This window comes from Pollicipes pollicipes, unplaced genomic scaffold, assembly GCF_011947565.3.
Source record: "Pollicipes pollicipes isolate AB1234 unplaced genomic scaffold, Ppol_2.1 Scaffold_3481;HRSCAF=4094_pilon_pilon_pilon, whole genome shotgun sequence".
Taxonomy (NCBI): domain Eukaryota; kingdom Metazoa; phylum Arthropoda; class Thecostraca; order Pollicipedomorpha; family Pollicipedidae; genus Pollicipes; species Pollicipes pollicipes.
In genome coordinates, this window is record NW_023596304.1 from 355866 (window position 1) to 381333 (window position 25468).

General features: G+C 51.3%; 1 protein-coding gene and 1 pseudogene across 3 annotated transcripts; one reads left to right on the forward strand and one right to left on the reverse strand.

Moving 5' to 3' along the window:
- Nucleotides 1-264: 264 nt before the first annotated feature.
- On the reverse strand, nucleotides 265-12654 carry LOC119092820 (integrator complex subunit 12). 3 transcript variants are annotated; one of them, XM_037215737.1, is made up of 8 exons: nucleotides 12601-12654; nucleotides 9970-10147; nucleotides 4804-5060; nucleotides 4091-4284; nucleotides 3756-3912; nucleotides 3011-3103; nucleotides 2387-2561; nucleotides 265-2016 (listed from the first exon to the last, which is right to left on the reverse strand). In XM_037215737.1, exons 3-8 carry the CDS (start codon nucleotides 5011-5013, stop codon nucleotides 1865-1867), a joined length of 981 nt encoding a protein of 326 aa, XP_037071632.1. In that variant the 5' UTR covers nucleotides 5014-5060; nucleotides 9970-10147; nucleotides 12601-12654; the 3' UTR covers nucleotides 265-1864. The 3 variants fall into 3 exon arrangements, with proteins under 3 accessions (XP_037071632.1, XP_037071631.1, XP_037071633.1); XM_037215736.1 differs by lacking the exon at nucleotides 12601-12654 and having other exon boundaries at nucleotides 9970-10222; XM_037215738.1 differs by lacking the exons at nucleotides 3011-3103; nucleotides 12601-12654 and having other exon boundaries at nucleotides 9970-10222.
- Nucleotides 12612-16662, forward strand: LOC119092845 (V-type proton ATPase subunit C 1-A-like; annotated as a pseudogene).
- The last annotated feature ends 8806 nt before the right edge of the window (nucleotides 16663-25468 follow it).

Below are 25468 nucleotides of genomic sequence, written 5' to 3' on the forward strand. Positions count from 1 at the left end.
CAGCGCGCGATACGATATCACAAGAGCACAATATCGCTGGGAGAAGCACGGCAGAGGCGCACTGAGCGTGCTAGCGGTAGCTTGGCTGGCCGTGGCGCCGCGCGGGCGGGGTGACGTCAGAGCCGTCAGTGGCCGCCATGGTGTCAGCAGCGGCAGCGGCGTCGGTGCCGACAGAGCAGACAGGTGCCGGTCGTCATCAGGGACGTCCCGGCACCTCTGGTGCCGCAGACAATTCAGAGGACAACAGCTCACATACGGCTGGAAACGACAGGTCCGCTGGGAGTCAGGCGACGCACCCGAAGTGACGCGTAAACGACAGGTCCGCTGGGAGTCAGGCGACGCACCCGAAGTGACGCGTAAACGACAGGCCCGCTGGGAGCCAGGCGACGCGTAAACGACAGGTCCGCTGGGAGTCAGGCGACGCACCCGAAGTGACGCGTAAACGACAGGTCCGCTGGGAGCCGAGCGACGCGTAGACAACAGGCCCGCTGGGAGTCAGGCGACGTGTAAACGAAAGGTCCGCTGGGAGTCAGGTCATACGCCCGAAGCGACGCGTCAGCCGTGTTACAGTGCATTCGGAGGGAGTGTAACGCCTCGATGAGGCCGGCCGGCCAACCCCTGAGAATACCGACGCGACGCCAGTGTCGCTCAGACATGAGTAATTCCACCACGACACAGCTTAATCACTTGGTGCCACGCCACTAACACAACGAGTGGATGGGACGGTATGATCGCTTCTGTCCATGATTTGTTTTGCAATAACCTAAGGGTGCTTGAGATAACTGGTACCCTACAGGTCTACCATTATGTGACGTCAGAAGACGCCCTCACTGCGTAGCGCGTTCAGGAATGACTAGAGCGCGCTCACTCGATGTGTGGGTTGGAGGATGCAGCAGAACCAAGGACCCCAGTCACGTGCCCTAGCTCGTTTGTTTCTCCGGACATTTTCATCTCTGTAAGTCGCGGTAAGGGGTGAGGGGAAGTGAAAGCAGTCCTTCCATTGTACCAACCATGCCCTATCACGGCAACCTTCGCCTTAGTCAATAAACATGCTATGCCCCATGTCCATGGGTGTTACGACGGCAGGATGGTCATGCCAATCCTAACTTTCCCGCAGCACGATTTCGCACTGCCGAATCTTCCCTCGTCATGTACGTTTTTATCCTCGCATATTAAAACTACCCCTTTCAGGTCAGGATGCTCCCAGGATTCTAGTTCCTCCCTTCCCGGTCCTAGTTTAACCCCTCTCCCACTTCAGAGACGTGGTTACACCCGTACCCGTCGCATAGTCCAGTATAGGCGTGTGTGCTGAAACGTGAGGACGAGCGCCTGGATCGACAGAAGCAAAAACTTACGGGCGACCGCTATCTGAACAGCGTGCATCAGCCCACGACTTCTCGTTTGCTAAAATGACTATGTCCAGCTCTAACACGTCAGCATGCCTGTGATCTGGGCGACATTGCGGAAAAGACTGTCGCGTTGGTTATCCGCTCGACCCCAGCCAGTGCCTGACTTGACCTGACTCGTCCCAGCTACAGCCGCCTCTGGTGCCCTGCCAAGCTCTGTCATCCGTTGGCCGCCAGAGCGCGGCCGGCTCAGCGCCGGTGGCGCGGCGGGACCACGGGTCAAGCCGGGACGGCGCCCACCCTGAGGACGCCAGGCCGGGCGGCGCCGAACGCTCCCAGAAGGCGCTGCTGCCAGACCGCGCCAGCGCCACTGGGTGACATCGTCCAGTGGTGGTCAGGGCGTTGCCGGCAGGCCTCGCCGACCGGCCGGTAACCTGGCGGCGGCAGCAGTGACGGCACCAGCCATTGACCACCGGCCCCCGGCCCCCGGCAGTGTCGTCTATCGTCGTAGCCGCGCATCAGTTCTTGCGCTTCTCGTTCAGCTTGGCGGCCGCCTTCTTCTTCATCAGCTGCATACGTCGCTCGGCTGAGACCATGGAGTTGGGCGGCGGCGCGGCGCCGCCGGCTGCCTTCCCCGCGCTCGGCGAGAACGGCGGCGGACGCGAGCCGGCTGAAACGGTCGGCCGGCGCGTCACCACCTCCGGGCTGCGATAAATGGCACGGCGAGGGCACGGAGAGGCCGACACCCTGCGCAGCATCAGGCGCGTCTCGCAGCTAGGAGGGCGGCGAAGCGTCAGCCAACGCCGACCGGCTCCTACCACGCACATGTTACACGACAACTTCAGTGAGACGGGCACAAACCAGCTGTAACCAACGCCTGCGATCCCCGGGATGCAGCACGTCAGATGCGGTCAGAGCGGTCTGATGGGAATGATGCATCTGACTGCTCATCACCCAGCCGGTACAGTGGCGGCAGGTGTTGGCCAGCCGGTGGACGGGGCGCAGTGCCGTATGCGGGGACAGAAAGGGTCACCGCTGACCTGTCGACTTGGACGTGAGCTGGGTCTTGGCCGTTGGCGGGCCGCCCTGGCCGGAGCTCTTCGACAGGTGGAGCGAGCCCAGCGACTTGGTGGACGCTTTCGACTTGAGCAGACTGGCACCGGGACCGGGCCGGCTGCTGCTGCCGCCGCTGCCGGCCGACTGCGCGGCTGAGCCCTGCGGCGTCAGAGGAACGTCAGGTGGTGACGGCGACAAACTGGCGTTGGCAACTGGCGCTGACTGCTGCTGCTGCTGCTGCTGCTGCTGCACCGACAGCCGGGCTCGATGGCGCACTGATATGGACCAATCCTGGGATCGCAGGCAAGAGAGAGCGGTAAACTGTATGGTGCTTTGTGGAGCTGTGAAGCGACTGGTGACAAACCTAGTGGCGAAAGCGTTGCTTGTTTAAGCGAGAGCCGAGGCATAGCAAATGAGAAACTTGAGAATGAGAACCGAGACCAAATTGGTGATAATAGCACGATCAATGCTGGTATGGTGACAAAGACTAGTAAACATTCGAGCAGGAAATGAAGCACTCGAAAGATCTAACGTGATCGGCGCTGCAGCATTAGACCTGTTCCCGTACGAACACAACTGGTTGATGAGCTGTGACTAAAACCCCTTACTTTGTTATCTTTTTTAACTAGCAGGCTATCAGACTTATTCTTCTCAAGCTTGTTGGCTGCCGCGGCGGGCTTCAAGAGTGACGAGCCTGCCAACTGAAGGGTCAACACCGTTACTTACCCGGGACGCGGACCGGTCGCACGCCCGGTCGCCCGGCGAAATATGGCCACACGCTCCCAGCACATGCTGCCGTACCATGGAAAAGCGAATAGTGCAGCACATAACCTGACCACAGGCTATAACCAGCAATATCCTGTGACGCGCGACAGAAGCCCACAGCCACCTCGCGACAGCTTCACAGCAAACATAGCTCGCAATCATAACTGTGCAGCTTTCCCTATTTTTTTAGTGCAGCGCTGTCCTGCGACACCCCGATCAGCGGATAAAACTGATGTGTCCATGCTGGACCTACAGCTGTGTAGCAGCTAAGGCTAAAGCACAACCAAGGCCACACAGTCTTCCGCCGGCATGCTCAGCCACTTCTGAACACGCAGCGCGGGGCAACAGGCTGTGAAGTGTGAAGGGACAAACAGCAGCAGAAAGCTACGTCAATGAGCGGGACAGTGCCGAAACGTAAATCAATCAGGTAAGAGATAGAGAGGTAACAAACCAGGCCTCAAAGAAAACAAGCAAAAAGGGGCGAAAAATAACGAAGAGACAAGGACACCCCCGCGCGCAAAAAGGCGGGGCAATGCACACAGCGCGCCAAAATCGGGTGAGGCCGGAAGGGAGGCGGGGGGCACCGACCGCGGCCTGCTGTTCCTTGCAGTTGGCGCAGAGCCAAACGGCGCGCGTGTCGCCCCGCTCCTGTTCGGTGATGGCCGGCCGGTGGCACTCCTGGTGGTACAGGCTGCCGCACTCTTGACATTCGATCAGCTGATTGCCCGTGCTTACACCGATGTTCCTGGGGGCAAACGCACAACAGGGTGTAGCATAACTCACACGCACGCACGCACGCACGCACGCACGCACGCACGCACGCACGCACGCACGCACGCACGCACGCACGCACGCACCCACCCACCCACCCACCTATCGCCAGTCGCCTTCTTTATGTCGGTGGTCCGTATGCGGGGCCTCACCTACAGACGACACACGCCAACTGAACCATAAAGTCCATCTCGAGCCCGGCCGTGTCGTTTAGGTCCGAGTCCTCCGACTTCTTGCTGGCGTCCGAGTCGCGGGACATGGTGGGCGACGGCGTGTGCGATTTGAAGCCCACCGGTGAGTCCACGCGCGCCCGCTTGATGTTCATGTCGCCGAGGTCATCCTTTATCTGTGCGCACAGACAGTGATGACGTGTGGACGGACGACACAATGCTGACACTTAGGAAGAGCTGGGGCTTGTGTACTCAGTGCAATGAGTTTTTTTTGTAATTTACGGGGCGAGACCATCGCGTAATCGAATAAAAAGTTGCACAGGGATTTGAAGAATGATTCTGAACAGACATCAGCAAATTTTAGTCGGAATCTTTGCATATGGGTAGCAATATCCGTACTGTTCCAAGCTTATCATCAGACTGCAAACGTACTCCATTTCTGAATTAGAATTATCCCCTGATGTGCCTCAATACGCCGAGCATTCGCTCATCCCTGACCACAAACCACAGCTCTGCCCTACGCTCACTCCATAGTAACGCCCGATGAGACCCGAACAGTGCCTGTGTCGAGCACACACCACCAACCCCGCCAGGCGTTACGCCTGGGCCTAGCTACAACGCTAGATGGCCTAGCCAAGGCGCTGTGCAGCGCGTGCGGGCTGCGCCGCCAGGTATGGGCGCCGCCCAGCACTCACCTTATCGAGCCCGCGCTTGAGACCGGCGTCGGCGGCGCGGCCCAGGCCCGGCGTGGAGCGTGGACTCATGTTGGCCGGCGAGAGCTTGCCGCCCGTGCGGCCTGAGCGCAGCCGCACCTCGTCCAGCAACGCGCGCAGCTGGTCGGCCGAGTCCCGGGAGCGTGAATGCAGCAGGCGCAGGCCGCGCAGGAATACCGGGTCCAGCTCCATGGCCGACTCGGCCACCCGACGTCAGCTGGGCCGCTGACGCCTCCTCACTGGTCGGCGGAAGCACCACTTTTAGTATTGGTGACTGGGAGGTGCCAACGAAAGTTATGGGCATGATATGCCAAAATAAAATCAAGAGAACAAAATGAAATACCTGCTACCTCATCGTGCCTTCATTCACGGTTCCTCTGCTTAAAACAGCTTTGGTATATCGCTTCGTTTGATCACAAACAAAAATTTGGCACTTCGCTCTGGTTTTCGGAGCAAAAATTCTGTCAGTGTGGGGACACAGGATGTTTAAGATGAACGTCAATGCTCGGGTTGCCAATAAAATAAGATTCAACCGCCGCTCACTAGATACAGCCAAGCTTGAATAACTTGTTAAAAATCATGCGAAAAAGTTAATGATCCAAGCAATTCTACTCCTTTTTCGAAAATGGTGCTTCTGCTTGGATGCAAAGGTAAGCACAAACACCACTACAGCCAGCACTAGCATGACAGGAGCACATATAACCAAGCCATTCTTGGATGACGTAGCAGAAGGCCCCACGATCCAGAGAAACTCTGTTCAGTAACAATCAGTGAGTCTCCAGAAACATACTCCTTGGTTTAACCTTGAGCCCGGCCAGTAAAGGGTCCCTCAACATCAGAGCCAGCAGATACAATTCAGTAGACAGCTGGTGAACTCACATCGCCATATTGTAACTTGTTTTCCTGTCACATGGCAGAACAACAACCCTTCATGTCAGCCTAACCATACTGCAGTGGAACATAATATTTTTAACTAAGACTGCATGCCCAGGGGGCGGGGAATTTGCGGCAATCAAACAGGCGATGAGAAGTGGGCGTATGCCATCTGCTTGCACTCAGCACCAGGAGAGGAATGGACTTATATGCAATCTCAGATCTGCATGCAATCTGGGCAATGGCATTAAAAGGGTGTTTGAAATGTTCCCTCATATGAGCAACAGTTTCAACATGTCTTGTTCCCTACACATTTTGTCCATACACATTTAGTTATTTAGCTTCACTAATATTTAGTATTTTTAACAAATTATAGATGATACAAGCACTTTAAGATGAGCCTTCAGAAACTATTCATTGCTGGCAAAACTGCCAGACAATGGCATGTCACAAACCATGAACATGGGCCAAGAACCACGGCATTCAACAAAACATCATGACCATTTCATTACAAAAGCATTACTACCCACCATCCCCCTTCCCCCCCCCCCTGATGGCACGACACCTCACATCAACTACTTTTTGTATGGTCCCATTTGCACCGGAGGGTGCCTAAGGTACATGAAACAAAGTAAGCTCGCAGCTAGTAAATAATGCATTGTATTCCATTAAATGCATCATACTGGTTCGTCCCGGAATTCAGGCTAAATAGACCTTTTCTACTATTTAATTCAAACCTCTTGAATGCATGGGTTCCTGAGAGCAGGCCCCGCATTAAGTGTGCTTGTTGCGCGAGTACGGGCCCCCACCACCCGATCACAAAATCCAGATCAATGGTAGAATTCGGTAGCAAAGTTAAAACGTGCCGTCATGCTCGACATGGTCCGTCCTGCCCTCTGACGCCACCTGACCTTTAGCGCGGTTGCTGTCGCTGGCTGCAGACGATACCAGTCAAGGGCAGCTTGCTGGGCCATGGTAGGGTTAGGCATTACACAGCATTTCCCTATGGCAGCAATCCTACTGTGTTTACAGTTTTCAATGGACCTTAACACGTTGTGAGTTTGATACCAGCAGTCCTGTAGCGATACATGTGCTGGATTGTGGTGATGCATGGGATAAATTAATAGTATAAAGGGGATAGGTTCATCTAGTTTCTGTTACCAAGGGATGTCACCATGGGGGAGATTACATCACCAAGGGGTCACAGCCAGCTTTGGCTGCGGCTTCAAGCTTCAGGAAAAGACTCAGATAAAGATCAGTGTTCCGTTCATGCGTCCGGATTCGGCTCGGGCTTCGGGGGACGTCTCACGGCTGGCTTTCGCCTCAGCTTTGCGACATGCTAAATATAGCTTTGACTTCGTCTCCATCCCATCCTAAAATTCCGGCTTCAACTCTGAGATTTTTTTTCACTGCAGCTATGGGTTTAATTCACATAGACATCCCTGTCTGTCCGTCTGCCACAATCCCAGTCCGTCCCGTTACCCTAACATATCGCATAACTTTTCAAGGTTGCCAGGTATGCACGGCTCAAAGACAAAACTGGCCAGTCATTCCCAAGACCAATTAACACTTGAAGACGACCATAGAAGTAATGCACGAAAAGTAAAACGCAAAACGTTGTATGCATACCAAAGCACAAGACGAGGACATAAGTCCGGAGAAGTTCCCTCGCTAAATGTTAACACCTTGCCTCAACCGCTACGCAAAACCCATATATTTCCTGACCACATTCAGCTCTAGCTGCCGTGAAAGGGGTTTTAGTACCGCAGAACAGCGCTGCACGCTAGATTCGGCTTAGGCTTCGGCTTCAGCCTCTTGATTTTGAAATAATAGCGTTGGCTTTAGCTTCAAGCTTCCGTAGCTTCGCGTTTAACACGCGCTCGGGCGGGGGTCAAATTGACCCCCCGAAGGTTTTTCCAGAATAATTTCCGAACGGCGCGGTAAAGCCGCACCAAATTTTTGCATAGCTGTGGACAATTGAATAGCAGATCGTTTGGCATCAATAATTTAGATGTACCGTGTAAGAACGCTGACCTATGGCAGGTCAAAGTCAGGCCATGGTGTCAGCGTAGTCACTTTGTAGGGAATCGTTCAGTCTGATGCAACAACGGAGCATTACACAAAGCCATACATCTCTGAAATGCTTTCTTAGGCAATTCAACAAAGGAATGAGCAAATTGTATTGACCTAGTGTCAGGTATGAAGGTCAGACCAGGGTCAAAACCAACCTATTTCATTACTCTAGGGCTTGCTGTATGGGATAGTTTCTGGAGTTCATTTCATTTCATTCATTTCATTTCAGTTTATTGATAGCAGGAGCTGCATTCTATATCTTCCATGAACTTCTTAGAGGTCAAAATAGGTCATTGACCTAAAATGACCCTGGTCAACATTTGGTTTTCAGGAGCATGCTGTCTGGCATAAACTTTGCTGCTTATTCAAATGCAAAACTCAGAGCAGTCTTGCTTCAGATTCAACTTCAGAGTCAGGCGGATGGATTCATCCCCATGCCTGCTACACCACATCAGAAGTTTTAGTTTTAAATTATTTGGAATCAAATCTTTATTTTAACCTTCATTAGCACATGCTCTTCAGTCATGTCAGGCCAGTGAGTTGCTATGTAACCTCTTAAGGTTCACAGAACAGTCATTAATAAAACTCAGTGTTCTGATTTTTCATGGCAAAACATGCATTCGTAAACTAAGCTGAACCTGGTGCACACAAACATTCCTCAAGGAACCAGTTGATCCTGAAGAGGTCAATGACTTGTCTAGGGTCAGATGAATATACAGCCTATGGCCCTTTTGAACTTAAGATCAGATCTTGGGGACCATTTGGCATTTGGTATGACTAAGGATACAATGATGTGCATGTCTGTAATTATCACAACTTTTGAGCTTGTTCCAAACCATTACCATTTGACCTAGAAGTTTTTTCAAGGATGCAATAAATGTTTGAACTATTGTCCTTAATACCTGTAATTGGTGGTGACATGGCTGTATGATGGTGAGTATTTTGGTTAGCTCATTTGGTGGCCATCATCAGGTGTTATTGAGTCATGGAAATCGCTAGAAGAGTTTGGCTTTCAGCCATACACATGTTACAGTATAACTCTCCATAATCTGAATTTCATCATTGCAGCTGTCATTGGGTGTTAATTTGGCGAGGTTTGTTTTATGACATTCTAAAAAAAATAGCATAAAACTATTATGTCTATCATTATGTTATATTGCCAACACAATTCTAGAATAAACTATATGGTATGGTGAGCTTAACAAACAAATAAAACAGCACTATGTCACAAACATGGCTGCTTTGATAATTCCATGCCATAATGCAAGTTTGCATGTCAAGCATATTTTCTTTGACCAATTTTTAATAACATCATGCCTGCATGTGGTAGAAGCTTTCATAGTGAGTATGGAAAGGGCTAGAAGGGTTTGGCTTTCAGCCATACACATGTCACACTCTAACTCTCTATAATCTGAATTTCATCATTTTGGCTGTCATTGGCTGCCAATTTGGGGAGGTTTGTTGTATGACATTCTGAATAAATGACATAAAACTATTCTGTTTATCATTGCTGTCATATCACTAACACAATTCTAGAATGAACCATACAGCATGGTGAGCTGAACAAATAAATAAAACAAATTGGGCTGGTGCTGGGGGTGGGTGGGGTGACAGGGGGGACTGAAGTGCATTATGAGCATATCATCCTAATTGCTGGATCACCCTTTTCTGGGTTCCATGCAACCCAGAGTGCAAAAAATAACAAAAACATGATATACTGAAAATGTGAGGCATAGCAGCAATCCCCATTTAACAGTTTCAGCAATTAGAAGCAGGAAATCTGAGACCTCTGAGTCAGGTCCATGGATGTCACTTATTTCAGCCCATAAATAACCATTGTTTCTAGGAATGTGATGTTTTAAGTACATATGCGCATGAATGGTTTCAGACAAATTTGTTGAAAATTTGGCACAATTTGATCTGGACCAAGTCTGGCTGTTCATGCTCCAAGTTACATGCTCAAAACATCATGTAAATCAACAGGACAACAGATCATTGTTTGCACACTGGCATAAAACTGAAGGCACAACTTTAACGCTGAGACACTTCTACTTGTAATGCAGGACTGAACCATACCACAGCCAATTGTTTGGCTTTGAGGGAAGAAAAGCAGCTTTTCAAAATAATATTTTTGCATCATTCTACAAAAAGAATACAGAAACACTAGCTGGGTCCTTTTCCGTGAAAAGACTTCAAACTTACCAATAATTCCAGCACCTCACGGGCAGTCTCTGGCTTCACCCGCAGGCACGTCGACTTGCTAGCGCCGAGTGCAAGGCTTGGTCTCTCGATTTTACCTCACCCTCTTTTCACGGATTCGTATGAACAGAGGCGAGGCCCGTTCAATCATATCATAGGCCCAATCATACCAGTAACGCCCCTGCCAACCAACACACACAAGAGTCAAGATACCACAACAGGTACACAACGTACGAATGGCGTTTATATACCCATCACGTCCACACACCAAGTACACAAATTCACAACACAAAGGAGCAACCCGCCGTCTTTACTGAGCACCGAATGTTGCGCAGGCCAGACATTTACTAACATAGTAGGGGCTAGGATTTGGAATAAGCGGTTAAGTTAGAATCCTCTCTGCTTTATAGTTAACTATTGCCAATTCTATGTGATACAGTAGGTTAACATGCTAAATTTTTAGAGTTTAATTGTAGAACCCTATAATTCAAGATCGGTGTAAGAATTTTACACCGGTCTCTCTGAAACGATCTACAGCATACTGAATACCTTAGAAGCAAACCCATATCACGTGAAGTATCAGCTGATTTGTTTTGAAATGCTTCTAAATCTGTTCTTGCGTTCGGGCTGTAGCGGTGGTCAGGTGGGGGCTTGGGGCCTATTTGTGGGTTTTCAGCAACTTTCACTGCATTCTTTTCTGAAATAAGATTGCTTATCACTACAGGTGCATTGGAAGGTGAGTGTTCGCAGTCTAGGTTGCTCAATCCGCCTGACCAGAGGGACACACTGCCACCTTTTCGTGTATTGATCAACAGAAAACAGTTTTTAATCTCAAGACTAGGAGATAGCTGTTCCTGTTCCGAGTTCATGGCATGTGTGGCAGGTGGCCAAAATAATGATATAGTTGCTGCCTCGGCTAGGGTTATGTATTGTTTGATACCACACTGCCGTATTAAAGCTAGCCTCCCACTGATTTTTAAAGTCTATATTTGCCAGTCCTTGAATAATCCATCCACTGTTCCAGATGCGTATAGGACATCAGTGCACTTAACTTTGCCATTGTGTGTATCAAACATGGGCTGGGTCAAATTACACAGAATTTCTAAGCTATCTTTCTGTGATAAAATTTTGCAAGTGTTTGTTGGAAGCTACTGTTTGGAACATCATAAGTCCATGAAATGTTGCCTTTTTGTTCTGAAACTAGTTGTGGCTATGTGCTAGTATGTAAGCACTTGGATTTAAAATGTGCCTTGCTAAAAGTTTTGTAATTTGACTGCTGTGCGAGACATTTTGGATCAACATGTATTCATTACATTCTGACATTTTGGTGCAAAATGTCATATCTATGCAAATGTATAGTTTTCTCTGTATGGCTTGTAATAAGAATAACAAAATTATTTAATAAGTAAATACAATTGAATTATTCAAAATGTCTCCATCATATCTAACTCACTCTTTATAACAGTAGCAAATACAGATGCCTTCTGTTTAGAAGATCACTATATGGCAAAGACAAAAAGGTTTAACACATGCCTGGATGACTGGTTGAATGTTCTCCTTTTGGTTTGGGGACAGTTTAACCCCCCAAGATATCACAAACTAAGAGAGCCAGACATACCACATCTAAAGGGTGTGTTGGTCTACATATGAACTTACTTGGTTCAAATTTTGAGGTTTGTAGACTATGACCATTAGGCCAAGTTAGGTCAAACAAGATCAAACTCTTGTGTTGTGTCCTAAGTGCCCCAGACCTTTTCACACAATCACTGTGAACCTAGATGCTTGTTGTAAGCAAAGGATCACTGGTGCTCATTCAGGCTCAGTGACTCTATTTGACCTTTTTAAGGTCATGGGAACCAAAATCATACAAGACTGCCTTGATTTTTACATTTAAGAATGCATCAAGGATGAGGCTAGCCAGTATGTTCCTAAAAAAATTGATCTAGATCATTTTAGGTCAGTGGCCTATTCTGACCTTAAGTCTATGGAAGATATCCAATATGGTTCTTGCTATCAAGAAATTCAAAATTAGCACCAGAAACTACCTTGTACAGTATGCTCAGGAGTAAGAATAGGTTTATTTTTACCTTGGTTTAATCTTTGTGCCTAACTCCAGGTGAATGGAATTTGTCAATTCAGGTGCTTTATTGTCAAATAAGCTATATCAGTGATGTGCGACTTCATCTAACACTGTTGTTGCTTTAGAGTTAATGGTTTGCTAGAAAATGTGTTTGCTGAATCCATTGCCTGACTTTGATATGCTGTAGGTTGGTGACTTTGTAAAGTGCTTCTAAATTTTGTACTAAATGATCCATTATTCCATTGTCTTTGTTATGAAAATGAAGTGGGGCCATGCCACACCATTTGGAAATATTTATGGGAAAACATTTGGGGGCAGTCAAATTAAACCCCCAACCCAGTGGGTGTTAAGCTTGACTCAACATCTTGAAAGTCTTGCCTTGTGCATTATTAGCTCATAGCAGTGTGCTTGTGTGCATTATTAGCCCATAGCAGCAGCCATGCTGATATGTGTCCAGATGTAACAGTGCATGTTAGGTATACTTCCTTGGCTTCAGCTTAAGAAAGCAAAACATGCAGTATCATTTCTGTCAGCATTCATTAGTTGCCTCGTACCTTTGTTCCAGCTTTGCAAGCCCGCCATGGAGTACTGGCTGATATCAGCCCCTGGTGAAAAAGACCTGCCAGCAGACCTGGGACTCACTTCAGAATGTCACTGCCAAGCAGGGTGACCTGTCAGCAAACTGGAAGTTTCATATTCCAGATTTGAAGGTAAATGATTTACAGAGCTATTCCTGTGTGCTAATATGAGATGAGGGATACAAGACTGACTGACTGAGACCTGGGCCACAACCCTGTCACATTTTACAGAGACCCTGTACTGGCGCTTGCTGGTGGAGGAGTGCAGACTGTCTTAATGCTGGGTGTAGGTTCACTATTGGCTCAAATTTAGCAGTTTTTGAACATGAACACCCCACTTGTTGTGCAAAAATTAATTCACTATGGAAAATTGTCAGTCACTTGTTTGCCCTATTTTCAATGTACCGCATTACAAGGAAATTGTGAAGATGGCATATTATGTTTGGGTCCCATGAAAATTGGATGACTTGGTTCAGATCTACTGGCTCCCTGTGTGTAATAAGATATTAGGAGCCTAAGCCAACACTGGAGAGAGATGAGCGTAGGGGTAGGGAGGGAAGCAGAGTACAGAGAGGGGGAAGAGAGCTCTGATAGCCTGGGACAAAAAGTGGATGGCTTCAGCCTGTCAGGTACTCACATGTAATGATCGTCAGCAAACAGTTAACTGTTATCAGTGTTTGTGGAATCAGGCCAGCCGACTGTTGGCAAGAGCGGTGTTGAGTTTGACTGTTCTCCTGGGTAGAGTATGCTGTCACGTGACTTGTGTGCTGTGTAGTGACTGGTCAGTGTGTGACGCCCTGGCAGGACCGTTTTGGTCGACCGTTTTTTCCTGGCTTTACACTCGAGTGTGTTCCAGGTTGGCACGCTGGACCTGTTGGTCGGTCTCTCTGAGGACCTGGGCAAGCTGGACACATATGTGGAACAGGTCATGAAGAAGGTGTCCAACTACCTGGGCGATGTTCTGGAGGACCAGCGAGACAAGCTGTCTGAGAACCTGCTTGCCAATGGAGGTTAGACGCTGTCCCCTCTGCACAGCAGCCGGAGCTGACCGGTAGCTAGGGTAGCATTGGCTCTGAACGCTTGTCTTTGGTGCGGACATTTAGGATGGCCTTGGAAAGTTACAGCATTCCATGACAGCATACATGCCATGGGCGTAACTGCCGTAGTGAGCCCATACTGTGGCGCACGGTGTGTTCAGGAGTCTGATCATTTCAAACTGGTCATTGACAAGCCGTAGATTACCATCTCTCTGCTGTACACTGTGTACAACAATTGTTCGACCGAGCCTGACACACCGATGGCTGTTCGTGTGCTTCCACCAGTGGACCTGGCCACTTACATCACGCGTTTCCAATGGGATATGGCCAAGTATCCCACCAAGCAGTCGCTCAAGAACATCTCTGACATCATCAGCAAACAGGTGTCTCAGATTGAGGGCGATCTCAAGGTTAAGGCCAACCATTACAACAACCTGAAGAGCAATCTGCAGAACATCGAGCGAAAGCAGACGTAAGCAGTGCTCCGTAAGCAAAACAATAATTGCACTGAAAGGGTCAATGGAATTTAAAGGCTCTCACAGCTACGTTATGTAATGTTGGGGCGTCCTTCACACAGGCGTTCACCAATTTTGCGCGGGCTCGGTCCAGTTGCTACTGCCATGAATAATACAGTGTCGCGCCCCATTGTTTATCATCGCACCAACTAATGAGCTGGCGGCGGGAGGCGTGTCCGCCGCGCTGACGCAGCCGTGATTTTCAGTGGCTCGCTGCTGACGAGGAACGTCGGCGATCTGGTCAAGAAGGAGCAGTTTGTGCACAGCTCGGAGTACCTCACCACGCTGCTGGTGGTCGTGCCCAAGTACGTTGCCGCTCACCGGTCCGGCTGATGGCCGACGTCCTGTCCGCCCCGACGCGTGCCTCTCAGAGCTGCCGCCAGGGGCGCTGCTCGGTCGGTGTCGTGCTGTGCCGCTCTCCGCCTGCGGGCGGCTCGCGTCAGACCGGCGGGGCGTCTGTGCAGGCGGCGCGGCGCCCCGCTCTGTGAGCAGCGCTTTGAACGGTCGGTCCCTGCCGGCAGGATGTACTACCAGGACTGGCATAACAAGTACGAGCGGCTGACGGACATGATCGTGCCGCGCTCCACCCAGATGGTGTTCGAAGACAACGATCACGGCCTCTTTACCGTCTGCCTCTTCAAGAAGGTGGTGGACGAGTTCAAGCAGAAGGCCCGGGAGAACAGGTCGGCTGGGCTGCCCGGTCGCGATCGCGACTTTGTTTCCCACAAGACCATCCTTCAGGCTTTGCGTGGTGTGGGGGACTGGCTGTCCCAGGCGGACTCTTTGTGGGCACGCTTTTGTCTCCAGTGTTTCTACTATTGCCATTTTTGCTTCGTGCCTGCTGCTCTCATAACACCTGTCTTCCCCGAAACTTAGCAGATCGAGTGTAACGTTCGTGTTGTCATGGAAAATACCGAGTCACAAAACATCTTTACATGTTAAGTGATCCAGGAAATGGACAATGACAGACTTGACCTGTCATGTACAATCGTAACGACGGACGGTGTAATTGTGTCCATTTCTCGCATTTTTGGTGGTCTTATAGATAACTGATCGTCCCGAATTACCAATCATTTTCACGTCCCAAATCGTGCACTCAAAAGTGTCGCTCAGTGGAGAACGAAGTGACGATTCAATTTAAAATGAAAACTACCCAATTATCGAGTGAATACATGCCATTTCTTAAGAGTAAGTTTCTGGAGGAAGGATGCAAAACCTGCATTTTTGTGCTGCTTAGTGTGCAAAAGTATAGACTTCACGTTGAATTTATTTTGCCGCAACCGTGCTTTTTCAATTTGGTTTCAAAATTGGTTCACGTGGAAAGATCGCAGAATCCCCATAACAACATGAAAAGTGAAGAACTAGCCATCTCCCCGAAGAGGAATGCCTTGTCCGTATTATCTACTGAGCTATTATCCTGGACTTTGCCAGGTTTGTGGTGCGGGACTTCACCTACAACGAGGAGGAGCTGGCGGCCGGCAACAATGAGTACTACAAACTGGCCTCCGAGAAGAAGAAGCAGCTGGGACCGCTGGTACGCTGGCTCAAGGTCAACTTCAGCGAATGCTTCACCGCCTGGATTCACGTCAAGGCGCTGCGTGTGTTCGTCGAGTCGGTGCTCAGGTGAGCGGCCGGGCCAGCCCACGCGAGGCGACACACGGTACTCGGCGACGGCGGTTGCTGAGTTTGGGCAGCACAGCACGCACGTGGGCCGACGACGTGTCTCTGCTTTCTAAGGCTTTTCTCGGCGTCTGATATTGTTTGATGATCTCAGCAAAGAATCGTCTTGCAGTCGGTTCTAGTATTGTTTTGCGGTATGCTCGTGCCAAAGCTTTAAGCGTGCTCTCTTACTTGATTTACTGATAATGCCTTGACGTTGTAAATGTTTATCCATATTTCGTGCGATCTTTTTACAATAAACCCATCACTTGCGATCCCACGTATGCGTGTTGCCCAAAACCGGTATGCCAGCATATCAGTATATCATTCCAGTGAAGCTTATCGTACAATTTCAGTACCGAGAGAATTTCCACAAAAGGGACGGAGGGCGTTCGCTCTTGCATATGACTGTCGAAGTGTTGTCTCGACGGCCGGGACTTTGTGACAATTCGGTCATGTTGGCGTCATCCGTGTCGAAGCGTTGTCTCGACGGCCGGGACTTTGTGACAATTCGGTCATGTTGGCGCCATCCGACGGTATTGACGGATGTCGTGCCCTCCGTGTCTGGGGCGGCGGGCAGTGTGGTGAAAGTGTTCGCCGTCGGCGGCCGGTGGGTGCGGCCGTGGCTGTGCCTGTCACGCGGTTCTGGCGGGTCCCCAGGTACGGCCTGCCGGTCAACTTCCAGGCGATGCTGCTGCACCCGCAGAAGAAGACCGCAGAAGCGACTGCGGGAGGTGCTGAATCAGCAGTACGCCCACCTGGACTCCACTGCCTCCAGTGGCGACAAGCACGAGGTACCATTTCCACACAAGCGCTCCGTATCGTAACTCATGCGTCACTAGTGATTGGCACACACCGTGTGTGGTAAAGTTACGGGTCATCTCAGTATCATAGGCGCAATATTGGACCAGCAACAGATAGGTGACTGTCACTGGTTTAGTGTTCAGTGTGCCATTCTGTGATCGATTCAGGTACTGGAGAATGAAAATGTCTCTGCGTTCCTAATGCTGTGCATACGTTTTTAGTGATGGACATTCCTGGACTCGGCTTGGTACCGGCGAGTACTTCCCTTACGTGTACTTCAAGATCAATATTGACATGGTGGAAAAACAAATTAGGCTTCGGCACATCGGAGCTTAGCAGGTGTATGATACGGTGTGATGTGATGTATATACGTGCGAGAGCGCGGTAATCGGAGACACAAATGTAATCGGCGTGTGGAATGATTCCTGGCAATGGGTGTAAGACGTGGCCATCGGCATGCCATAAGCGACAGTAACTATCGTGAATATCTCCAGAATTGTCTAGCATCTGACGCGGCAGGTATTTAGCCGCATTTCTCGGTTCTATAGCTACATTCCAGATTGGTGCTCCCTGTGAAGCCAACTCGGGCTGCTTGCCCGACGAGGGCCGACGCGCGTGCGACAGCCGCGGCGGGGGTCGGCGCGCCGCCGCCCGCCAGCGGCTGCCTCGCAGGTGGCGCCGTGATCGTCGCGCTGATGCTGGGGGAGGGCGGCGGGCGCGGGAGCGGGGCTGCCGCAGCCGTTGTGAGGATTGCCGCTGTTGTGTAGTGGCGCGGATGTGGGTCGCAGACTACCGGTAGTGCGTCGTCGGTGATTGTGTGTATCCAACTACGCGAAATAAAATGTGCAATGTATGTTCCGACGCGTATTCGGGAATGCCATGAGGACAAGGGGCCGAAAATGTTACCGACGCAGAAACCGGATTCGCGTCTGGTTCTGCTTCAGCGGATTGACTCCGACTCTGGCTCACATGGCATGACGCCTATTTGGACGACTATTGTATGATGCTTATACTTATTTATTCGACGCTTATTGGACGCTTATATCACGGAGGAGCTCAGCGCAACATGGTGCGACTCCAACGTGGGTGGGCGATGCACGCTCACTTCTGAATTGGATTCCACTGGACTCTGCTGGTGGCAACAGCTTAGGGGAAAAAACCTTCTCCCGCGGGCTTCGTGAAAGCCCTACATGACATCGAGGCATACGTCCAGCTACATTTTGATGTAATTTGGATGGTACACGTATGGAGAAGCCTGCAGATATGTCCGCTGTCATTTTTATTTGAGTCTCACTGATACTCCGTTGCGTCGACTCCTGTTCCAACAGCAAAGCAGCAAAACATTGCAAGACTTTGGTCTGTTCCGATCCGAACAAGGGCTAATTGAATTGATGTTTTTCATTCTTCAATAACATCGTTGGCAATCCAATATCCGTTCTGCCTCAGGTATGAAGACCGCCGATGCTTGTGAGGCTGCGCCTCGGACAGTGGATGTGATCTGGTCTTCATCCGTGCTGATGCACGAGGGCTAACCGGAGCTAAAAAACTGCTGTATCCGAAGGCGAGCTATAAAGCGATGATGTCCGCCTCGGTTTCACATTCAGGGACCGGCGTTGTCAGGCGCCGCGGCCGGCAGTGTGTGATCCGCGAGGGAAACTCGCGAGAGCTCGTATGACGTCCCCGAGCCGGGGCTGAGGCGTGCCTGCGGGCGGCTGGCTGAACCTCTGACAACTTACCGGCTCGCCGCTCGATGTAATGAACGCCGTGGGTTCAGCAGACCACCGCTGTGGACTCATCAGGCTACCGTTATGGGTTCGTCAGGCCGCCGCCGTGGGTTCGTCAGGCCATCGCTGTGGGTTTATCAGGCAGTGGGTTCAGCAGGCCACTGTGACCGGTGGTCAGGTGAGGAGGAGTCTGCAGCGGCTGTCGGTTGCACCAGCTCGGGCAGCGCTGCACCTCTTCACGGCACCGTGAACGGATCTGTCGATCAGATTTGGGTCATCTTCAATAAGTCTGACCCGGCCCGACAAACGGCGCCAGGTCAGGTCACGCGTTGGTCCGACATACCTGTTACAGGGATGCTCAACTGTCGCATTGCCCAGCGTCACGTCGCGTCACTCAGCGTCAGCGTCAACGTCACTCAGCGTCGCAAGCATTGCCCAGCGTCACGGACGAACCCATCGAGTCGACACTGAGCTGTCGCGTAATGCACGGGCACGGGCGTGCAGCCACAGCTCTGGCAGGAGTAGGGGGACACAGGGTAGACAAAGGATCCCTGCTAGTGAAAGGCCCCAAAAAGAAATCGCCGGATATGCCCAACTTTTGGTGAGGGCATACGTTTTTTAACATTGTCTTTAATTTGCCTTCCATAACTGAAATAGAAGTATGAAGTTACCGCGAGACAAATTCTGTCTGAATTTTATGGTTAATAAAGCGAAGGAATCATACGTTAAGCAATTGCATGAAATAAATCGCCGGCGCTCTACGTTTCAAATAATCTAGTGGACCCTTTCTAAACAGATAGAACTCAGAAGCTTTGTCTAAATTTGTATCTGATTACTATAGAGATATTAGGGACCCCCGAATGTAGGTTGTAGGCATGTCGAAATTGATGAACAATTTGCATTAACATGGATAAACTATATTTTGTTCTGGAAATGATCAAAATTCAGTCAGAATAGATTATTGATGCCTTATGTAACGCAGTTTTGAACATGCGCGCTTGCAAATCTCACTAACAAAACCTCGACTCCAAGCGTCGCGGTCTCCATTGGGCGCGCGCCGTCGGCCCTCCGGCTTACACTGAGCCGTGGCCAACGGGCGCACAAAATTATGACGCATCTTAAAGGAGTATCTTTGAAAACTCTGGGATATCAAATGGTACGTTTAAAAAGTAGCCCGGGCGTATATTTCACTGACGCGATTTTTACGCAAGCTGTTCAGCGCACTTGCAAGAAGCATTATTCACGTAGATAGATAATACAGTAGCAATAGCCTTATCCCTCGGAAAAAAAAACAGGAGAATCGAGATATAGATGGGTTGATATTTCGGCAACATGCTTTTATCGAAACAATGACAAAAGAAGGAGTTCAGAACCGTTCAGGAGCCGACTGTTCGGTGTTTCTGGTCTCTGGCCCAAATAAAGCAACGCTCTGTCTCTATGGTCCCGCGTCAGGAAGTGGACCAACGTGATGTGGTGTATCCCTCCCTTCCCGCCAGGGCGAGGAGCTGGCGACCCCATATAGCCCCAGTAGCTGAGTGCATCATAAAGCCCCGATGACACGGCCATAATCTAGGGGGGCAAAGATAGCGGTGGCTTTGGTTGCAGTTTTCGTGAAATCGAACGGCGTTGGCCACTGCAAGTAACGCCAGGGGGGCGAGCGCCGAGCGCGCAACGATGACCATCGTAAAGTGATGTCTCTAAATATATGTCAAGATCAATTCGCACGGTTCAAAAATTACACTATACATATGGGATACTATATGGAAGATTTCTTTTAGAACTTTGAGGTTGCGTTCTGGACACATAACCAGTTACAGCAGCATGAGAAAAATAGATTTTATCCTTGCTCTTTCAGTTCCACCAGATTTCAGTACCCCTTCGCCGTGCTGTGAAGATCAGTGCGTTATTGTCATCGATCTAAAAACCACACAGGTGAAAGGCACATCCGGAATGTTTCTAAATGTACGATGTGGTTTCTTGGAGTGTTCAGAGGTACCTCGTTCAGATGCGTCGCCATTTTCGTCCACCTGCTGAGCGCGGCCTAATATTAGCCTCGGGCGGACACTAGACGCCAGGCCTGTGGGGACTGCAACGCCTGACATGGAGTTTTTTGTTGCTAAGATATGCGAGTTCGCATGCTCAAAACTATGTTACATAATTTGCACCATTACTGGATTCTGACTGAATCCTGAATATATCCAGACGAACATGGTCAGGCCATGTTAATACAAATGGTCGACCCATTTCGAATTCAAACGACATTCGCGGAATCCTTTTTATCCCTGTACAGCCCAGATACAATTTTTACAAGGTTTCTAAGTTTTATCGGTATAAAAAGAGTCCATATATATATATATATATATATATATAATATATATATATATATATATTAAAGCTAAGGAAAACATGTCCTCAATCATTAATGGGCCATATCCAGCGATTTTTTGGGCGGCTTTTTAATATCAGAGGTCCTTTGTCAACCCCGTGCCCCCCCCCCCCTCCCTTGCCAAGGCTCTGGCTGCGCCCCTGAGTTCTGCTCAAGGGATGACTCAATATGTATGCAATGAAGTGTTACAGTATAGAAAAACCCATAGTTCCATGACAGTCAACCAGTTCAGAGAAAGATGTACGACCTGAAAGTTCGATCGTTTCGGGAGCAGAGCTCCACCCGAGCCCCTGCGGGGCATGACCCCGAGACTGCCGAGTGCAGTTGGATTCCTATTAGAGCCGGGGATTCGGCGTATTTGGTATTCAAATCCCAGGGGATATGAAGTCGGGTACATGCTTCTCGGATAAGTGTAATCGTATAGATGTGACTGCATCGAAATATTGACCACACACGCTATGCCACAAGGACAAAGGACGACGGGGGGGGGGGGGGGAGGAGGCATGGTATGCGTGGCGAATTGGTAAAACATGCACATCTTAATCAAGCTCGAAAAGGAAATATCCTCTTTGAAAATGAGTGAGCACATGCGCGAGCTCATCAAATAAATGATAGGCACGCTGACAATAACAATTCGTCAATCAGACGGCATACACAGAAAACATCCATTTTTAAAGTGAACGTACCCAAAACATACACCCGAGTCGGCATGGCGCCGCTTCCAATCCGGAGGTTGGTGCTCTCCTTTCTCCTCCTCCCTCCCCTCCTCGTCCTCCGCAGGGTGCCCATTCGTTTGGCCGGGACGGCCGCTGCTCCTCGCTCTTCCTCTCTCCCCTCCTCATCCTGCGTCGGTTCACGCGCGCGTCCGGGGCCGGCGGCGCCGCGTGACGCACCGCCTGCTGCGCGCCTCGACCCGGCCGCGGCCGTGTCCGTGTGAGCCGGCCGAGCCCAGGAGGCGGCGGCGGGACCCGGTGCCGCGCCCCTGGGGCGCTCAGTACCCGCCCGGGCGCCGACCAGCAACGTACGCGCTGCGTGAGTGGGGTTTCCGGAGCCTGCGCGGCTCGTGAGTGGCGGCGGCGGTGACGCGCCGGGCTAGGGTCGGCGGCGGCTGAACCGGTCGCTGAAGCCCGTGGTGCAGCCGGACCAGCCACCGAGCTAGCGGCGCAGTCGGACCAGCGGACTGGCTGGGCTGAGCCGCTGTGCTGCCTGCGGAGGGAATCGCTGTGCGGACGCTAGTGAGGCTTCGACGCCATCCGTCCCGCGGGTCAAGGCCAGGCGCTGCGTGTGTCTGCCTGCCGGGGGTGGAGTGTTCGGAGCTCGGCCGAACGGACGGCACTGAAGACAAACGAAACCGAGCTCCGGCCTGTGTGCGGTTGGACCGCCAGTTACCGGACACGTAACGGCGTCAAGTGCTGTTTGTTTGCTCGACTTTGGAAAACATGACAGGTGAGGTGTGAACTAGCACAGCTGGAGTGTAACTTCCGCTGTATATGACACCAGTAGCACCATTGCACGTTGTGCCCTTGATTGCTTCGGAAGGATAACATGCGTACACGCAAGCATCTCACGCAAATTATTTCATTGTGTTAAAAACAAAACAATCGTTCGCTGCACGCCCGGGTGCGCGCCCTGGTGCGTGTATAGCAGACGGTCAGACCACGCTTCACGGCTGCAAGTCCACGCAATGATGGCTCGCCCACAGTCCGAACGGTCCGACAAATTCAAGCTGGCAGTACCAGCCGACATATCCGCACGGAGGTCTGCAATGCACTCGTCTATGTTGGGAGTTAAAGAACACTTTTCTAGGAATTGCGAACGCCATTCGGTACCGTTCAGGTGCATAAAAAAACTCCCGTCAGAAATCCTGATCTGCCTCACCCTGGCGTGCGTTTAGGAGTCCTAACGTAACGCACCATGGACGTGCGGCCCATGTACATCCGTTCTCCCCAGTCTGTCTTCGGGAGCCGACACCGCTTACCTCTCAGACAGGCCCTGTGTCCCCAGTCATTTCAGAACCCAGTATAGCCGGTCAATGCATGCCGTTGGGCGGCGCGCCAGCGTCGGTCGGCCCGTGCCGGCGCGCCGAGGCCCGTTGTGGTCGCCGGCGGCCAGCCGGCCTCGCCAGCCGGAACCCCGTTATCCCGTGACGCCGTCCGACGGAAGGCCGCGCCGCCGGCCGGGATGTGGCGGGGATGGGGTGGGCTTGTGGCGGGCCGATTGACCTGATCTGACTCGACGACAGCCAGCCTGACAGGGCTAGCCTGACGCAGCCAGCCTGACACAGCTAGCCTGACCCGCCGCCGGTGGGCCTGACCCAACGGCAGTCAGCCTGATCCACCGCCGGCCAGCCTGACCCAACGACAGTCAGCCTGACACAGCCAGCCTGACCAATGACAGCCAGCCTGACCAACGATAGCCAGCCTGACCCAACGACAGCCTGATCCACAGGCGGTCAGCCTGGCCCAATGACAGTCAGCCTGATCCAACGCCGGCCAACCTGACCCAATGACAGTCAGCCTGACCCAATGATAGTCAGCCTGATCCACCGCTGATCAGCCTGGCCCAACGGCAGCCAATAGGAACGCATTCATCAGCAAATGTTTTTTTTCAGGTCACACACACACACATTAGTATCGGGAGACAGACGTGGCAGCTTAGAAGCCTCGCAAGCCGCGATGACAGCGCAAAGGGAGCTGCAAGGTTGAATCCGTGGAACTGCAACGGTTGCAACTGCTTTTCTCCAATTCGGTTACACTACACTAACACGCAGTTAGAACGCACGCCAACGGAGGCATGCCGCGATGCGCGCCAGCACACGTAAACCTGGCGCTAACAGCGTATCACACTCGTGCCCCGATCTCAGGCGAGACTGTTTTAATGCCGTCGTGAGTCGCCCCCCGGGACCTGAAACAATGTTTTGGGGATGCAAAATTGACTTCGTGTCTGCTTGGACTAACGCCTGCCACAGCTGTCCACAAGTGGGTGTCACATACATGTGCTTATGTGGCGGGACACACAGGGGCACAGTTAGAGCTCTTGATTGGTCTTTTTTCAGGAGCCCGTCCACTCCAGTCCACCAACCCCAAGCCCAACCGCCCACCAATCCTTTTTTCTAAATCACTGATCTTACTCGACCCAACCAGTCACCGCAAATATATTATACATCGTTGGTATTACCCATCCATCCAATTTCAATCACACCTCAAAATGGGCAAATTTGGTGCTATTCCTTTGAGAGAAAAACTAAAATAGATTCCCTTGCTGCACCCTATATGCTGAAAAAGGATAAAAGGTGGAGAAAAAAGGCATTCAGTTCCGAGTGTTCTTACGTCTACAGTTGTACCAGGTTCTCCAGCCAGGAGTCCTGGCACGCATGCAGCCTGGGTAACCAGACCCGGTGCGAATGACCCGTTGCCTCAATGATGTGGAAGTTGCTGAACTCGGTCATGTTTTCGCTGCCCGCCCAAACGGAGCGGTGTGGGAGTTCTCCGGCCGCGAGCGTCACGCTCTCAGTGTGTCATGCACGTTCAGCGGTGCGCTAGCGCTGACGTGCCGAGACTGGCCGCCGCCAGTCGATACCGGCCGGCGTCGGCGGCATGCAACTGCGGCTCAAGCTGCACGTGATGGACGCCATCCAGTCCTGTCAGCCCCACATTTTTCATTTGCCCGCGTCACGTGCGTATGTCCCGCCGAGATCCCGGAGGGGAAGTGCCCGAGGCTACTTTCCGTGCGCCCTGTGCAGCCCTCTAAACCAATGCTGGTGCCTTTCATTCCGGAGGTCATCCATGTTGCTGATCTCGTGATTTTCTGAACCGCGCTAGTCGGCTGTCTAGTACCGTGTCATATATTACAATTTGCTTCAACCATCTATTTCTATTACGCATAAAACATTTCGCATAGCTGTTTTCGCTACCGTTGTTTGACGTGGGTGGAATTACACACTTTCAGCATAGATTTGAACGTTAGCGGCGGGCTGAATACACTTCAAAGAGCCTAAAAATCATTAAGAACTGTGAAGTATACAACTAGAGCAACCACGTATATAATCCCACTGTAGTGCTCTTACATGTGTCTGACGTAGTTGCCTTCCGCCGAACGTAACGTAAAATTTGTCCGAAAAACCGTTTCAGGGCATTTTATATTCAAAATATTTGTTTTGTTCACGCGGTGGAATATCATACTTTGTCCGAGGCCCATTCACACCAATTCATCACATATTTTACGAGGCCGCAAGAACTAAAGTTTGGTTCCGTCCGAAGGTCATCGGTGTGGTGCTCCATTCCTATACTAGAGTGACCTCCAGCTCTGACGGTTTCGCCGCTCCATACGCAGGTGGGCAGTCGCTCAGCATGTGGCAGCATGCCACAAACTCCTGCGCGTCCACCGGCGAGTCGGACCGCCGCCCGGTGACGGAAGCAGGAGCGGGAGCGGGAGCGGGAGCGGGAGCGGGGACCGGCCGACCGCGCCAGCGCCGGCCACGCCGCGCCTGGACCTGCTGTCTGGCATTCCTCGCCCCCACCGGCGGCGGCGGCGGCTTTCTCCGGCGCTGACCGGCCCAGGGGCGCCGGTAGCTGCGTGTGGCCGGGCGGGCGGCGGCCGCTGACCGGCCTGGACCGGCGGACCTCCCACCCGCACGGGGTCTAGTCCGTCCTCCGCAGGCCGCTGCCCGGCCTGGACCGGCGGACCTCCCACCCACCCGCACTGGGGTCTAATCCGTCT